The sequence below is a fragment of the Argiope bruennichi genome, chromosome 10, assembly GCF_947563725.1.
Source record: "Argiope bruennichi chromosome 10, qqArgBrue1.1, whole genome shotgun sequence".
Classification (NCBI taxonomy): domain Eukaryota; kingdom Metazoa; phylum Arthropoda; class Arachnida; order Araneae; family Araneidae; genus Argiope; species Argiope bruennichi.
The window spans coordinates 75,429,854-75,449,376 of record NC_079160.1 but is presented as its reverse complement, the minus strand read 5'-3'; the positions used below and the strand labels follow the sequence as shown (position 1 = coordinate 75,449,376).

Genomic DNA, 19,523 nt, shown 5'->3' with positions numbered 1-19,523 from the left:
ATTTAAAAAAAAAAATGGCAGTTAAGGACTTAACCCTTTGGGTATATTTGATGTCCCTTATTTGTTTGAATTAATGTTTCCACTTATTATTTTTTTTTTTTTGTAATTCTAATTAGCTTAAGTTATCTCAATATCATGTAGTATATATTCTGAATAATAAGAAATACATGAATTCTTACGTAAAAGCTACTGTCTTCCCATATTCAAGAAATTAAATACGCTTCAAATACAAAAGTCGTTTCAAATAAATGAGTAGTCAAAGGGTTAAGAAGTAAAATGGGAATCAAGCACAAATTTTGAATCTTGTCGGAGGTTGTTAGTAGTATCAGTATCAAAAAATATGGAGTTTTAAGTACTACATAATAAAACAGTGGATATGTTACAAAAAAAAAAAAAAAACTGTATATATCAGTAAAAAAGCACCCAATTTTATTCAAAGTTTTCATTCATTTCGAAAATAATAAAGCATTTGTAAAACTTGAACAAGTTGTGATAAAAAAATTAAAAACTTTGGTTTCAATAGGAATAAATACATCAATAATTTACCAAAACACAAAATTCTGTAAAATCATGGGTTGTTCTGAAATGGAATGTTTGAATGAAATTCCTCCAACATGGTAAAATGGTTCAAATTTTTAATCTTCAGGTGTCCAAGACGCTTTATGGCAATCCGTTTTTGGATTCCAAAACGACTGCAAATCATTATACATCTTTGGTGTGGCCCCGTAGAAGTTGTTGAGAGCTTCACAGATGTAGCACAAATGCAGAGACGGGGAACCGAAATATCCATGCTCGTTCACAACTTTGTAATTTTTCTTCCAATCGAAAAACGAATTATAGGCTGTATCGTTGTACATCAAGTAATCTAGATACTTCGCTAAATCGGAAGGTGATTGAAAGTCATCCGTGTGGATGAAAGAATCTGGTGGACACAGCTTTTCATAATCTGATTTCGGAGCCCCCATCACGACGGGGACTACCTCCTTGCTGTAAGCGTTCCACCAGAGTTTCTCGGTGATGTACTCATTGCAGTTCGAATTCTCAAAAGCGAGGTAGAATTTATAATCCCCGATCAAAGGGCAATCTTTGGTGAAATGTCCTGGACATTTGTGTGTGCCACATCCACCATAGATGTCGACATCAATAAACCTCTGCAATTCTCTCACATAGTCCCACCGGTGGTTTTGCCCTCCACAATTGCTACCCAGAATGGCCACCCCTTTCTGCTTCAAGGTCGCGAAATCCTTGAATTTGTAACTCGCCTTTTCCTTCTCACTCAGAGGTACAGTCTTACCATAAGGGACAGGAACATCCGAATCGCTTCTGTAGGTCATGCTCCAGTTGAACAAGCCATTGTAATCTTTCATGGTGTATTTTCTGGTAGTGAGGAACGTATGCAAGGGCGATTCGTCAGTGAAAAATATCCATATCTGCTTTTCGGGGTGGTAGGAAGGTAAGGTTTGCGGGCCTTTCGTTTGATGGAGGTGGAATAAAACGGCATCGCTTTCATTGATGCGAGAATCATTTGTGGACAAACGACAATTGTTTACACTACACGAGGAATAAGGATCTTTCATGAATCTACCATAGGATCGAAGAAATCGCCTTTTCATACGCTCGCCGTGTTTCCAAACATGAATGGTAAAATCCCTAGAGCGTGCTGTCGATGTCTGAAAGGCCAGATGTTTTGAAGCATTCAAACTCTTAATAACAGCAGCTGCCGTTTGAAGGGTTCCTTGTCGTTCATTTTGAATGGCCTCCGAAACTCTTCTCTCTTCAGCAGTAGGTACTTGGAAAATCTGTTGAAATCCATGACTATCTGTGGTAGTTTTCTCGACAAATGCAGATTTTAATGGAATTTGAGGGTGATTGGCGTTGGTGACCAGGAGGGTGTCCAAGGGTGCGTACACAAAGATGAAAAATGTGACAATGGGTAAAGGCAGGAGGATCCAGGCATTCTTTTGAAGGGCTCGTACAGGCACTCTAGGAAGACAGCAAACGATCGTCATTATACATCACGAGGTGGTTCAGGACATTTTCAACCGGATATTCAGGAAACGTTCCTAAAAAGGGAAAATATAGATATTAATGAAATGTCACTAAAAGGAAGAAGATTAACGAAATGTTTGTAAGAAATATATGTATAGAAAATAAATGCATGTAAAATTTCTGCTTAAAACAATTTATTTATTTATATCTTATAATCAGATTATTATCTAAATAACAATCCAGTAAAGAAATATGTACAGATCACATTAACGAATTACCGCAGGAAGTCAAAAGTGTACTATCTAAATAGAGGTTCTATCTGGATCGTCACCGATTTTAATATAAGAGTATAGAAATTTCATAACTGTTGGAATTTCCACATTTGTAGCATAATAAACTTTCTTTAGAAATGTAGTCACAGCTTCTTTCATCCTAAGAGACATTTATTTTTAGGTGAGAAATATTTTTTTGTATTTCAATATAAACCTATGAATAAAATTTAAACAATGCGATTAGTCAATGTAGAAACAAAAAAAAAATATTTAATTTGTAATATTTATTAAATATTGAACTCGTTAATAGATATTGCTCATATCCACTACAGATACTTTAAAGAGAAATAAAACCAAGTAAGTAGAGAAACCAAAGAATAGTAAAGAATAAAAGCCTGAAAGGTAAAGAATAAGAATTGAGACTCCATGTTATAAATATTGGAGATGTAAGAAAATTTAAGATAATAAAAAATGTATTGCAATACATTTATACAAAATCAGCATTGAACATTATATTTATAAGCCCCGAAAATTTCTTATTTTTTTGTGTATGAAAAAAAATAAAAGCAGCGTAATCACTAAAAAGATTTCTATATTTTAATGAAGATTCATATTTTAGACGTCCCTGTAAAAAAAGAAAAAAAAACATTTATGGAATAATGTTTATCTGCAGACAAGATAAGTAAAAAACATGCAATAGGCTAGAAAATGTTTTGAGGTAAGAAATCCCTCACGCCTTTAGCGCATGCGCTAGACGGATTTCATTTTAATAGATGAGATGAAAAAGATAGCTTTACTACGTAATATATTGAAACATTGCACAAATTTTGAATATAAACAAAACAAAACTAAGCAGAATGATTGAAAAAATATATAACCGCAAGTAAAACGGACCTAACATTCTATAATAGTATCTATATTATGCTCAAGTTTTTCTTTACTATTTAGCTTTTTTAGTTTAAAATTAATTTACAATAAAATAAATAAAATATTAAGAAATAAATTAATAATAATTAATTTTAAAAATAAAATTTTAATCTTGAATTTTTTTATATGAAAAATGCAAAAAAAAAAAAAAAACTCTTTCGAAAGGACTCCGTAAAGAAAGGTTTAATCAGATCATGCTACATAAATCAGATCATGCTACATGCTACATCAGAATTTGCTACATAAAAACTGTTTACACAATTAAGGTCACTAAAAAATATCTGGAGTAAGAAGTGACGGATTAAAAAGAAACTCCCTAAAATTATATTGCCTAAGGACCCTTAGAGGGCTTTATCCGGCCCTGTTAAAATTCACAATAGATTTGAAGCCCTTTAATATACGGGGGAACTAAGCACAACACATTATATTGTGGAAATATATAGAAATTCGAAGGGAGAACTATTTGTTAAAAAAAGTTAAACCACATCAGTATTTATTATTCAGTAAATCGCCTCTTTTCATACATCTAATTATATACAAAAAGCGTGAGATAAAGGCCTTGATTGCAGCAAAATTCTGAAATGGCGCGGATCCCATTTGGGTATTCTTGTGCAACCAAACGCTTGAAAGAATAAATGCATGAATCATGAAACGAAGTGACTCGCGATTCCGTAATTTCACGCAATAAATGAAATCTAATGTGTGGCCTTGACATCTAAATTGTGTGTCTATCAATGCTCGGGCCCAATCCAGTCTTCGGTGACGGCCATATAGTATGCTGGATTTTCTTTACTAAACTATGAAACTAAATACAAAACTCATCATACTGTTACGGGGAATTTGACGAGCAAACATTAATTTCCACGGGTGAAAGCATAAATACTGTTAATCATTTAACTGTTTTGCCTTTATTACTTCCTCTTATACGTAGTACAGAGAAAACATAGTAATCGTCCAAAAATTCGAACTCGAGATTTTGACGAATCTCCACGTTTTAGACATCCTTCAGATCGAAAAACACATTTTTGAAAAATGCCCGTCTGTCTATCTGTGACAATGATAATTAAGAAACGCTTTGATCTAGGTGGATGAAATTTGTTATGCGTTCTTTTCATCAAATTTGTACATTTCTTTCACATTTCGAGTACAATCTGCTCAGTGGAAGTCTGTCTGTCCTGCTCTTCGAAATGTAATTTAACACGAGTACTACAAAACGAAGAGAACTAGGTAGATAAGATTCGGTACACCCATTTAACATTTGTAGTGTAGACACTCGTCGAATTTTGAACCAAATCCAATGAGGAATTAACCGTCGGTCAGTCTATACTTCCAAACATATCAACGCAATTGCTCAAAAAACGCAATGAGTTAAATATATTAAATTTGGTAAAAAGATTTTTTAATCACAAGTTAAAGCTAATCCTGTATTTTTTAAAAATCAAATATCGGATTTAATTAGTTGGGAAAAACGCATCTAAAACGCAAATTTGATTTTGAAATACTATTAACCGCATGCTAGGGATTAATCGCCAAATAACTCGCCAAAGTTGACACGATAAATTTACTAAAAATACTAAATTCACGACAGAGGTTAATCTTTCGTAACTATTGTACGCCAGTGCCGTGCAAGGCGTTCTTTGGTATATAACTTTTATTAGAATATGCGAGAAAGTTTTAGGGAGACCACCATCGCGGTTTTATTATCTAACCAGAAGAATCTTCTGCTTCAGAAATATGATATTTTATTGGGTGTTAGTGGATTATGTGTAATTTTTTAATTGCAATGTTACGCAAGAATTTCAATTTATAAATCTGAAAAATGATAATTCGATGCATGTATTATCGCGACAATTTAGGGGGTTAAAAAAGCCAATGTATGTATTTATGTTGTTTATTTATGTGTCTTTGCATTGAACATTCTTGGGAAAAAAATCTGAATCGTAAATTCTGAGGTCCGGTTAGAGGAGATATCATATTAAGTATAAAATCAAAATCGTTCCGATTTAGACGGAACTATTCCATTACCTCATTATTACTAAAAGTATAAAATAATGAGGAATCGGGGAATAAAAAATGAGGTAATCAAAATTCGATCAGCACGGCGTTCGTTTGCAACGAAGCATCACTATTAACTCGCAGGTTGGAACAATGGGGACGTGTGTGTGTGGGGAAGGGGGGAGGGTGTTACATTTTACGAGAGCGTAGATGAGCCATAGTCTTTGACGGTTGATGAGCACAAAATGGAAAGTTTGAAAACGACTCCATTACGACTTCGTGTCTGAAAGTTTTCATTATATAACAGACAAATAAAAAAGCTCGTGGTTGGGATATTTTTTCTCCCTGGTTTGCGTGACAGGATTTTAATTCCAAAGTTCAGAAGGCGTAACACTTTCCCATTCGGTAATAGTAAACAACGCCACCATTAATCCTCACTCGACGGTTCTGAACTTCAATTCTAGAAGATTATTTCTTTCACGAAAATATTTACAATTATATTCACAATGATTTGTATTATTATTTTCTTTTAACCACACATATATTATACTAACCGCCTTTAGAGACCAACTGATTAGCTGGGAAAAAAAAGAGAGCGTTTAATTCCCATCAAATCTCTGAAGCATAATATGATGTTCATGATTCTATCAAGTGTTTTTAAGCATCAAATTCTGAGAGACATTAAAATAACCTTATACATGTTCCGAAACCCCGAGGAGGGGGGTACACCTCGAAATGAGGAGTAGATGCTTCCGGCATGGCGGTTGGATTTCTCCACCCTGGAGGGAACACAAAAAGGTGGGGGGATCTGGCTCCTCCCATCGATGACGGGACGTACTTCCTTCGGGAAGGGTTGTACCGTAGCCGGTGATGGCCTTTAGGACTCAACCATAGTTCCCGCCACTGTTGCTGTTGCGGAGGTCCGGTCATTCAGTTTTCGTTATCCGTGTACCTTCGGGCGGTCGGAGAGTCAGTGATATGACTTACACATGTTCTGTTTATTGTGCACATGAACTTTCCTGGTGGACTCGATTCCCGAGACATCTGAGTACTATTAAAAACTTAAGTGTTTGGGTAATGTATATCAAAGTTTCCGTTTGCGGTAATGAAAACATTTGAGTCTTCATATAAACCATATAAATAATTGAAAGGAAATTTCTTCTTTAGCTTTAAACACTGTAAGAAAATTATACGATCAAATATTCAATGAAACGATGAAAGCGGTTTAAATTTCATTTCAAAAATGAAATATATCGATGGAATTTAAGCAAAAACATATTTAAAAAATGTCGAAATTCATGAAAATTTGATACAAACTGATATTATTAATAAGACTTTTTTTTTAATTTTAAAACTATAAAAAAATTAGTTTTAAATCAATACTATTTTCGAAATTTTGGTGCTAAAACGCCAAAATCTTGCTTAATTTTTCAATAGCAAATCTAACGTTCCAGCCAGCACACGTCTCCCTCCAAAATACCGGGTGTCCCATAAATTTGTAAATACTTTAAAAATTCATAAAAATTGAAGGACTGGGTATATTTGAATGCGGTTTGCGAAACTTATTCTCATGAAGGGGGATTTTTTTTGATACAGAAAAAAAAAATAATTCAAAAATTTGTCAATAGAGGGCGCTGCACACAAGCAAATCAATGGAAATATGCAAATTAAAGTCTTATGTAAGGCAGAGTGAGCGATTGACACATCATTTCTAAAGGTTTGCATAAGGTTTGTATTAAGATGTTGACACTGGTGGATAAAACACTATTGGTAAAGTTGTTTTATGTCAGCAACGAATCGGTGGCTGAAGCCTTACGAAAGTTTAGGACCCAGAAAAGATTGAAGAAAGGTTCAGGTCCGATCACTCCTGCTGGACTTGTTTTCCTAGTACACCGTTTCGAAGAAACTGGAAGTTTGTGTCATAGGCCACGCAGTGGTGCACCTCGTTTAACAACAGTCCGTACCCCCGATGTCTCTTCGCAAATGGACATGCTAAGGGTACAGTCTACAAATGCAGTCAGTAGCGCACGAGAAGTGGCACGAATAACTGGTATACCAAAGACTTCGATGTACCGTATCCTTCATGGTGTATTGCAATTGTACCTATACAAATTGCAATCGCTACATCAGCTCTTACCAAATGATACAGCTAAGAGATTGGAATTCTCAAATTGGGCTTTGGCTAAAATTGAAGATGATCCGCGATGGCTGCTGAAAATATTGTGGACAGATGAGGCTCATTTTGCTTTGCATGGAGCAGTTAATACCCATAACTGTAGAATATGGGCACATGAGAATCCACATGCTTACACTGAGAAGCCCCTGCATTCACCACGGGTTACTGTTTGGTGAGGTTTCACTGCATCCGTTATTGTAGGCCTTTTTTCTTTGAAAAGCCCTGTAAAAAAGCAGGATGGAAGACATGTTCAGTTAATGGAACAAGTTACTTGGAAATGTTACAAAAGGAAGTGATACCGTCCTTATTGGAGCACGATGTCCTTGACACAGTGACATTCATGCAAGACGGGGCACCTCCGCACATCGACACCGAAGTGAAGGCATTTTTGAGAGGAACTTTTAATGAAGAACGGATAATCATCCGTCACTTTACACATGAATGGCCCCCACGCTCACCAGATTTAACACCCTTTGATTTTTGGCTATGGGGTTACCTTAAGTCTCGGGTGTACTGCCATAGGCCAACTTCGTTAGTGCAGCTAAAGGAAGCCATTCGCCACGAAATCTCATGCATTCATCCGGATATGCTGTATGATGCAGTTACCAGTGTTGTCTGCCGCTTCCAAACTGTTATTTGTGGTGATGGCGGACGCATAGAACAAGTACTGTCGTACTGGTGTGATACGCATGTAAACAATTGCTTGCATGCAAATAAAAGTATTTTTCCCGTAGAATTTTATGTTTTGCTTGTGTTTAGCGCCCTCTATCGACAAATTTTTGAACTATTTCTTTTTTTGTATGAAAAAAAATCTCCCTTCATGAGAATAACAGTTTCCTAAACCGCATTAAAATATACTCATTCCTTCAATTTTTATGAATTTTTAAAGTATTTACAAATTTATGGGACACCCGGCATATTTGTGCCAAATTTAGTAGCTCTTGGTAAGCAGTTTATCTTATAAAACTCCTTTTCTTTATACTTTCTTCTTACTTTCTTTTATCTTTTTATTATTTTTTAAAAAATTTAACGAATACGGTTTTGAAATAAATTATCACTATTTTTTTTAAAATTTTGTTTCATATTATTTGGATTTTTTATGGGCTTAAAATAATTATTTAAAAAAGCCTTAAAAAAGTGAAAGAATTCTTCATTTCCAAACGATTATAAATGACTAAGGTTCGAATATATTTTAAATAAATATAATAAAATGATATAAATAGGTATAGTAAAATGTTTATGCACATTTTAATAATTTATACAAAATTGGCTTTTATACTAAAAATATTATACATGGAAGTATTTAAATTCCAAGTAACGCCCGGCATATCAACTATAAATTAAAACAAATTCATAACATTACAGCAATTTTTGTATTCCTAACCCATAGATGGCAGCGCAATCTAAGTGGATGTATGTTTTCCTTTTAGTTTAATTGATTCTAGTTGAATGACTCATTTTATTATCATTGTGTTTCGATTGAGTTATCGATGCATTTCGATTTCGAATTGACGCGGTACTTAATCAAATAAGAAGTATTAATGTTCAATTTACGTATATTTATGATTAGCTTCAAAATCATAATATATATATTTTTCTGATTATAAAATATGACGAACTGGTGAAGACATTGAACCAACTGTGCGAAGTAATTATTCCCATGGAAGGAGTGATTGGATCAGCTTTAGACGGATAAAAATGGAGCTCCTGGTAATTATATATATATTTTTTGAAAATAGGATGCGATAGATTTTCATCATTAAAAAATACTAAAAATATTCATAGACATTGATGCATCAGTTTCCTTTCCTTGCTGGGACAAAGTAGAATGTATTGATTTTAGTACACGGAGTTTTTGATCGAGAAACTGTAAAGCCTGTCTTAATTTTCCACAGATCTTACTGATACAACTGCAGACTACCGCACATTCGATACTTTGCATTTCTATCGTCGATATTATCGTCAGTAGTGTGATTTGCAAGAGAATAGAACGTTGAAAAGTTTTCACTTCGACTGTCTCCTGATACGAAACGACACCAAAAGTCACGCTCTGGTCAAGGTTCCGCAAAGTGAACGACACACTTATCCGTTCCCACAGACACAATTCATTGGCAAACAATGCGACTTCCGAAAGGGGAATGATCAGGAACCACATGTAAGAATTTTATATTCGACTCCTGTTGACCTAAGCGATTGAAGTTCAAAGAGACACTGTGTTTTTTGAAAATGTAGGGACATTTTATAATTCAATTATACCAGGTACAGTATTCATATTTATTAATAATAAAACTTGATAAAAATCGTTTGAAATTAACTGATCAACTTTATTTGGCAATATCATAAGACCAGATTAAACTTACTAGGGTTTTGACAATAAAAAACACGGGGCTCCATTTTTTTTTCAAAACTTCCCAAATCTAATATTTCTTTTATCGGTTTTAAATTTTTTTTTATATAAGTAATTTTAAATAGCAAATTTCGATATACTTGAATAGCAAAATGCTTAATTGCAGATCACATTCTAATATTTGGTTTCAGTATATCGAGTATAAAAAAAAATGCACAAGCGCAAATTTAAAAGTAATTTTAAACAAAATAGTAAAAACAAAACTGACAGAACTTTTCTGAATAGTATATAAATAAAATATAATAACACTGGCAGACATTTTTTTTAAATAATAAAGATCTATATTTTCTTAAAATTACAAAATAATATAAAAGTTGCAGACGATAATTATTTAGGAATTTTACTACAGTAATGTTATAAAATTAATTTAAATAGAACGATTTTGATTAGAGTAAATTAAATTGCACGGCCTTTATAGTCAAATGAAAGGAAAAAAATTTAAATAATTCTCAAAATAAAGCTTAAAAAAATGAAAAAAAAATTGAGGGCTCGAAAAAAAAAATCTAAAGTTGATGGGCCCTTAACCAGTCAAGCCTATTTAAAAATTCGACCCTGTAACATCAATGACATATTTATTAGTGGATTGATAAATTATTTTTTGATAATGGAATTCAGAATTTGAAGAGTTCGCATATGCTTCTTGTTAATGACGTCTGGATTAAATAACTTTTCCCTTGGTACTTTCTCGCATACGTAGTATAGAGAAAGTACAAGTACTCGTAAAAAAAATTCGAATCGAGATTTTGACGAAGACTCGGCGTTTCAGACCTCTGAGTTAGAAAAAGACATTTTTAGAAGATGTCTATCTGTCAGTGACAAAGATAATTCAAAAACGCTTTCAGCTAGACGATTGCAATTCGGTATAAATTCTTTACACCAAATTTGCAGATTCTATCAAATTTTGCGTAAAATTTAATCAGAGGAAGGCCATCTATCCGGCTCTTCCAATATAAGTTAACATGATAATTACAAACCCAAAATAGCTAGATAGATAAAATTCGGTACACAGACTTAACATCTATATTCTAGACACCTGTTGAATTTTGAGCCAAATCCAATAAGAATTGACCTCGTTGATCTGTACTTTCAGAAACATGTAAACATGATTATTCAAAAACGCAGTGACTTAAATATATCAAATTTGGTACGGGATTTTGTGACTAAAATTTCAGTTTTGTGTCAAATTTTTGTTTTGATTGATTGAAAAAAAGGAATCTAAAGAACAAATTCAAATTTTGAATACTATTAACAGCATACCAGCGATTAATTGCCAAATAACTCGCCAAGGATAACACGATAAATTCTGTAAAATTGTTAAATTAACACCAAAAAGTATTATTTCATACTATTTTACGCCAATGTTATACAAGGCGATTTCTAGCATGACAACTTTATAAGAAAATATGCGAGAAAGTTGTGGGAATATCATTATCGGTGATTTTCAAAAGGAAAAAAGCACAAAAACGCATCAAAAAAACTTTTTTTTAACATTATAGCTACCGTATTTAAGTACTTGTATTCAATATTGACCAGCGAAGGCGAAATCGTTTTCAAGTGTTTTCCCAGAACATTTCTTATCTTACGACGGAAGTATAAAAAACACACCCGCGGTGGAAAAAATGACATAAAAACTTGTAATATACAAGTTTGTTCTACTTACCTCGGACAGGTTGTAAATATCTGTCAAAGAATACTGCGATAACATTACTTGCAGATTGTTTCAAAAAAATTTTAGAAAAAATAATTTATTCTGAGCGTTTGTAAGAAAATAGCCGAAGCTAGCGATGCGCATGCCCATTAAAAACTAACGAAACCCGAGAATGTTTTTAGTACTTTTTTTTTAGTCAGATATTATTTGCCGTATAAAATTACTCACTGATTCGCATTTGCATCACTTTTTTTTTTTTTTTTGCTTTGTCTTTTGCATTCTAAATACTTGTATGATAAATACAATAATATTTAAATAAAATCAAGTGGAGTGAAAAAAATAAAAATATTTTTATTATTTTTCGGTCCTTCTTATTTATATCGATTTACTGAACTACAGTGAGGGGAAAAAATGAAATGCTGGATAAAAAAGGATTTCATGAAAAATTAAAATCATACAACATTAAATGTGTAAATATTTGCAAAAATGGTACTCAGAAATCGCCTCAAACGAATTCTATCAGATTATCATCATTTATTAACTGACATTTATTTTACTTTTAAAAACGGTAGAATTAGCAGACTTTCAGAAAAAAAAATGCAGACGATTTTTGTGGATCTTTATTTTGGAAGAATCGGAACAATTCGTTTTACGAAAGAATTTTTTTCAAAACAATTGGCTCGCGAAAATTATGTTTTCTTTTTAATAACTCATACATTTTGTATTAACGAATGCAAACTTACATAAATTTTCATTACTATAAAAAGTGGAATGATTTTTTCAGAACGTTTTTAGATAATTTAGAAATTAATGTATTATTTTTATAAAGGACAGGAAACTCTTTGGAAAAACAGAATAATTATATATGATTATAATATTAATCTTAAAATATTATCTTCAGATCAAAAGAAATACTAACATAAAAGCCATCAGATATTCTATATTTTATATTTGGTGTAACAGATGCATTGATTATGATCAAAATAAAAAATATAACATTCAAATGAGATTCAACTGATTCTATTCGTTTGGTCCTTACGTTTACCAAAGCCCTCAAAATTTCTCATAAAATTTTTTTTGAAAAGAAAGAGACGATTAAAAAGAAGAAGAAAAAAAAGGGGGGGGGGAGTGAGGATCAACAGTTAGAAGAACGGATAAAAGTTACGTTCACTTTCTTGCACAACGACACAAAGTGCGCCGATATTCGGAAGCGCATATCAACTTCTATCATTAATGGATTACATTACGATGTTTTCGAGCCAATTATTCTAGAAAGATAAAAAACAATCTAAAAAAAAGAAGAACGGCAACAAAACACCTGAGTGTGGATCGAGTTTGAGGTAATAAATTCTCTTACGAACATATAAAGAAGAAAGAAAAGACACGACATTAAGGAACCTCATATAAATAAAAGTGAGCTTTTATTTAGGTCAAAGATTAATGTACCTCACACACAAGTTTATACTAACAAATTGAGTCATTTTTGGGCAACAGAATAATAATTTAAATTTTTGAAATGTATATATGCGCAACAGAAAATTTTATGGTTATTGTAAATGCAATATAAGAGATAAATACTAGTTTTTAAAAATGTACGGTTTCATCAATGGTCGAATGGAATATAAATAGACCAATGGAAATCTACCTTTAAATTTCTAGCATATTTTTTAACATGGCAGTTTTTGTGTTTAGATCAGTCGCATGATGAGTAGAATCGAGTAAGTATTTTGGATTTTTTTTAACCGGCTATTTTTAATTCTGATACAATTCAACAGTTTTCATGCCAAGCAATGGCAGATTTAGGTATTTTGCAGGTCAAGGCAGAATACATCATGGAATCGTCTCATATAATAAACTTATGAATTATATTTCAAATTTTGTCACGTTTTTAAATTTAATAGCAGGCTGATGATCGATTTTAAATTAATTTTTGTTTGGCATAGAAAATTTTTTTAAGGATTTTATTTATTGTTAAAAATTATTTTTTAAAAAAGGACATTTATTTATTATGGCTCATAATTGTGGGACATCCATGATGATACACAAAATATTCTAAGGAGATGCTCGGTATTTATAAATACTGCAAAAAATTAGGGAATGCAATGAAACAAATAAGACTCTGATCATTTATACAGAATTAGAAAAAAAAAGTAACTTTTGCATTTGAGTTCCTTTCTGGAATGGCGGTTGACGTCACTTGGCCATGAAACAATTGGCGAATTAACTAAAGCAAATGCGAAAATGGGCAGCGGAAAAGCCTCATACGGCCAAGATCAACCAATATGGCTTCATTTTACGACTACTTTTATTAATAAATAGTTTTTTTTTTCTTGAAAGATAACTGCAAATACCGTCATAAGACAACGGTATCATGATATGTTTGTAATCCCACAACTTCAACAGCACGAATGTCTTCAGGACATCATCTGCATGCAGAAAGGCGTACCCCTTCACGCTGATTGTCGTGTAAAACATTTGTTAAAACTGCATTTCACAGATGCACGAAGCATCAGCCGTCATTATCCAATAGCATGGCCTCATTTGCAGGATATCAACATTCGGCGCCATATGCCTGACATTCCGACAGACTTAATTCGGTCAATTGTAGAAAATATGGTTCTGCAATTCAACATAAAGCGGAACACACTAAGCAGTTTTAATGCCATTTTTTATATTATTTAATATTTAAATAGCATATTAAATGTCATATGTGTATTAAAACGCCACCTATCGGTGGAATTTTTTTACTAATTTTTTTTATTCAATAAATGTTAAGCATATTGTTTAAATTTTTTGTAGTTCAAATTTTATCTCATTTGGAACAACAGAAAGCATTCTAGAGCCATCTGAAGAGAGAAACTTATTTCTTGCTAACTCTGTTAGTAACGTTTTAATATTTTCTTAATACTTTATAGTGTACAGAATTTAAATTTGTATTTTTTTGCGAATTTTTTTTAATACTTTGGCTCATAGTATCATTTTAATAGATCTGATTGCGTCTCCTTTTTTTGGCCCAACATTTCTAGGCAACTTCCTAGCCTATCTAGAAATTGGCCCCTGTTCATGCATATGAAATATTGAGCCAGCAACCAACATGGGGTTTCCCAAGTCTTCTTAAATAAGCAAAGATTAAAGGTGCCAAATTATGGAAAAAATATATTTAAACAGGATTTTTTTTTTACCTCACTGAGACAGAATTTTTTTTTCTTCTTCTTCTTCTTTGACTTAAAAATTAGTTTGAGATTTCCTATTACTTAAAAATTGATTCAAAACGATTTCTGTCTAATAAAAATCAATGAAAGCAAATTCGCGTGTCAACACGTCTACCTTCACAATCATATTGTCGCGTACTTAGAACTTTTCTTAAAAACGCTGAAATATAAACAAGCTATAATAAAGTTTGTGACAATTAATTAAACCATTAATTCTTCTTTAACAACAAAAAAAAAAAAAAAAAAAAAACCCACGAAAACTCTATAGTAAGCAGCCATGATTATATCAACCAGTAAACTACAAGTCTGCAGATAAAATATTAATTGAAATGAATATATCCAAATACAGAGTGTTAGGTACTAAACCTGGATGCGTGATGTTGAGAACGATACTCTATAATGATAAAAAAATTTTTTTAGATAAATAATAAAGAACATAAAAATAACAGTGGATTCGTCATAAAAGACACATTTTATTGCTTCATTTTATTCAGCAGGTATTATTCCTGTAAGAGGGTTAAGACAAAGAAAAGAAAATCCTTATGTCCGCTAGTAAATTTTCACGAAATATTGTACCGAGCACTTCAAGATGCATGCTTTGTATTTCTTTCGAAAATATAGTCAGCATGCTTGCTATTGTTTTACCACTTTACAATCCATAGAAGACATTTACAATACGATATGTCTAATGTAGTCTAAGAAAATTTTTTGAAGTTGAATTACCCTTTCCATTTTTATGTCGAGTTGGGTTTCCGTTTTATTGGTGTTGATAATATGCATAACTCATTTATTGAATGCCCAGAAAAGGCAATGACTCAATAACTTTCAAGAATGATAATTTTTGGACAATCAGTAAAAGTCATTCTTCATATTACTTGACATATAATCGCTTCTTGTAGATTGATTGATTGATTGATTGAGTTTTATGGCGCAAGAGCCATGCTTGGCCATGCTGCGCCAATCTAATGGTAGAATTATAAAAATGTTTATAAAAGATTCATTTATTAAAAAACAAGATCAGCGGTGTAAAAATAAAAACACATGCAAAAAGATGAAACAAATACAAATAGAGTCGAAACTATGATTCATTAGAAAGCAAAACAGAAGTAATTCATTTATATAGCACAAAAGGAGAAAAAAAATGCTAAATACAAGTGAAAAAACTTATAGCTTTTAAAAAATTAAAAATATTTGGGTGGTATTTTTCACCCACCAGGTCTTGCAATGTTAAAGATGCCGAAGTAAAAAAACGTGCACGATAAGAATTAAAAACAGGACATTCAATTAACACATGATGAACAGTAAAAGAAACTTTGCAACTGTTGCACTTAGGCGCATTTTCTCCAAATATGAGATGTTTATGGGTGAAGCGCGTATGCCCTATACGGAGACGAGTCAATTTGACATCCATCTCACGTATAGGATGAACAGGCCACAAAGCAATGTCCGTTTTAACAGAATGCAATTTATTTCCGATCTGCAGATCCCATAACTTTTGCCAGTTAAAAGAGAAGTGATGAACAATGGACCTTTTGACATCACAAAAGGGAAGAGCCATGCACAAAAATGTCGATGCAGATTTAGCAGCCAAGTCTGCCCTCTCATTTCCCAAGATGCCGACATGACTCGGAATCCAACAGAAAATTATTTGAAACCCATCATTCTGCAGCAATCGCAAAGTAAACAAAATTTTAATAGCAATCGGATGTGTCCGATTGTCGTAATGCGAAAGTGTCTCCAAAGCACTCATACTATCGGTGTAGATAATAAATTTACGCTGAGTAGAGGGTGAAATTTTCTGTAGAGCACAGAAAATTGCCACCAACTCAGCAGTAAAAACAGAGCAACAATTATGAAGACGGTGGCTCAGTGTATCAGATGGAAATATTATGCCACAGCCGACATGACCATCTGATTTCGAGCCATCCGTGAAAATTGGATGAAAGGAAGAATACTGATTGCGATGGTAGAAAAAAATCTGTTGGAAAACCACAGGAGCAGTTGAGAATTTATCGAATCCAATGAAAGGATTCAAGTAAGAAAACTGTGGGATATCCCAGGGTGGGATACTATAGACATCAACAGCTTTAACACGAATCGTGTTAAAGTCCGAGTCCTGAAGGAGCAATTTGGCTCTCTCACAAAATGGAAGGATGTGAGAAGGGCGGGCATTATAAAGTCGACGAAGACCTACTGGCAATGACATTTCGCTCAAAGGATGTTTCGGAACAGATTTCGTTCGAAAATAAAATGTGGCAGACAATTTCTGTCGCCTTAAAGAAAGGGGTAGTTGGTGACATATAATATATAGGCTTTCAACTGGAGATGTCCGGAACGCACCAGAGCAAATGCGCAATGCTGAATGATGGATGGTATCCAATCGCCGCAAAACAGATGAGCGGGCGGAACCATATACCATACATCCATAATCTATCCGAGAGAGAATGATTGCCTGATAAATACGGAGAAGGGAGGTTCGATCGGCACCCCAAGATGTTTTTGAGAGAACTTTTAGAATATTTAATGATTTCTCACACTTCTTCCGCAAATATAATATATGCGGAAGGAAGGTGAGTTTCCGATCGAAAATTACTCCCAAAAACCGTACTTCATTCACCACAGGAATTTGAATATTCTTAACTCGAATACATGGATCCTGGTGAACGTTTCTTTTCCGACAAAAGTGAATGCAGCTGCTTTTCTCTGGGGAGATAGTGTGGCCATTGTTATTGCACCAAGCTACCACTCTGTTTACTGCGTTTTGCAATTGTCGCTCTATTAGTGCCATGTTACTACCTTGGCATGAGATCTGCAGATCGTCAACATAAAGGGTTCCATTTACAGTTGAAGGCAAATGATTTAAAATTTGGCTAAGATGAATAATAAAAAGTGTGACACTGAGGACACTTCCTTGTGGAACTCCCTCAGCTTGAATAAAATTATTAGAATAAGAGTTACCAACTCGAACTCGAAAAGAACGTTGTGTTAAAAAATTTTGTAAGTATATAGGCAAGTTACCTCTAAAACCTAAATTAAAAAGTGTGGAAAGTATGCCATAGCGCCAGGCACGGTCATACGCTTTCTCTATGTCAAAAAATATTGAAACATGGTGGTTCCTCCTAACAAATGCGTTGCGAATTTGGGTTTCCAATAGTATGAGGTTGTCAAAAGTAGACCGACCTCTACGGAAACCACTCTGCAACGGGGAGATGCATCCTTGTTTCTCTAACTCGAAAATTAGACGCATGTTGACCATACGCTCGAAGGTCTTACAAAGGCAATTTGTAAGAGCAATCGGCCTGTAGTTCAGAGGGACAGATGGTTCTTTGCCAGGTTTTAAGATAGGAATCACAACAGCTTCTCGCCATTGTGAAGGGTACTTCTGCTCAGTCCATATTCTGTTAAATAATATCAACAGATTGGAAAGGGAAATGGTATTCAAATGGCGAAGCATGTTATACGTGATTCCATCTGGTCCAGGGCAGGTATCATGAACCTGAGACAAAGCCATGTTTAGTTCATACATCCTGAATTCACAGTTATAGGGAAGGGCACTTCGGGCATTGAAGCGCAAAGGTAGCCGTTCCTTTCGATTCTTAATTGCCAAAAAATCAGGGCTGTAAGAATCGGTTGCGGAAACTTGCGCAAACGCTTGGCCAAGTATGTTAGCAATGTCCAATGGGCTCGAATACATCGTATTACCTGTTTTTATAACAGGAATAGAGTTTTCTTTATAGATCCCATTAGCAGCTTTTACCTTCTTCCATAAAAGTTTACTGGAGGTAGAGGATGTAATGGTTGAAACAAATTTAGTCCATGCTTCTCTCTGACTGCGGCGCCGAATACGGCGAGCTAGCGCTTTCGCTCTTTTAAAAGCAATCAAGTTCTCAGTCGTCGGGTACCTTCTAAATAGATTCCAGAGTTTTTTCTGTTTATTATGACTGTCGCGACAGGCTTCATTCCACCACGGTCTACGAAATTTTCTTAGACGTGGGGAAGTTTTTGTAATGGTAGCGTTAGCGGCGTTTATTATCGTGTCAATGACATTTTGTAAGGCTTTCGAAATGTCTGCATTACTGACCATGGCCTCATTGATAACTGCTAGTTGGGAAAATGTATTCCAATCTGCCCGCTGGAATAGGAAACGCGGAGGACAAATAGTCACACCGCCGCTATCAGCGTGGGAGATTATTAGGGGAAAGTGATCGCTATTGTGCAGATCATCCCCAACTGTCAAATTCAACAACGGTAGTAGTTCAGGCGTGCATATAGCTAGGTCAAGACAATGGAAGCTACGTGTGGGCGCATGGAAGTACGTTTGCTCATCATTATTGAGCAGACAGAGACAGTTATTAGCAATAAACTGTTCGATCTGCTGCCCTCGAGAGTTTGTACTATCCGAGCCCCAAAGAATACTATGTCCATTGAAATCGCCGAGTATAATAAATGGCTTAGGAAGCTGTCTCACTAAGGTATCAAGATCCAGTTGACGTATGATATCATGAGGCGGAAGATAAATACAGCAGACTGTGACCAAAGATCGTATATGGACCTGTACAGCCACAGCCTGAAGAGTGGTATGCAAACTGAGAGGTGTGCTCGGATAGAGGTTTGATGTGAAGATGCAGACACCCCCAGAACCATGAGATCCAGTGCCTGCATCTTTCCGGACACAGCTATATCCGCGTAATTTGATGGGAATGGTAGGCGTCAAGAGGGTCTCTTGAACACCAAAACAGATAGGATGAAACTGGTTAAAAATTGACTTGATATCCTGAAGTTTGGAACGAAGGCCGCGACAATTCCATGAGAGGAAGGTACCCATTAAGAACGCTTTTTTGAAGGAGAGTAATTAAAAGCCTTAGTTGGAGTTGCCTCAGATTCGCAACTCATCTCA

General features: G+C 34.2%; 1 protein-coding gene across 1 annotated transcript in view; it reads right to left on the bottom strand.

Annotated features, from left to right (window-relative positions):
• Positions 1-406: 406 nt before the first annotated feature.
• LOC129989432 (glycoprotein 3-alpha-L-fucosyltransferase A-like) overlaps positions 407-19,523 on the bottom strand; it is a 51,965-nt gene continuing 32,848 nt past the window's right edge. Inside the window, exon 2 of the mRNA XM_056097976.1 lies at positions 407-2,063. Coding sequence (XP_055953951.1) covers positions 636-2,009 — 1,374 coding nt within the window. The 5' untranslated portion in view covers positions 2,010-2,063 and the 3' untranslated portion in view covers positions 407-635. The remainder of the gene's footprint in view (positions 2,064-19,523) is intronic.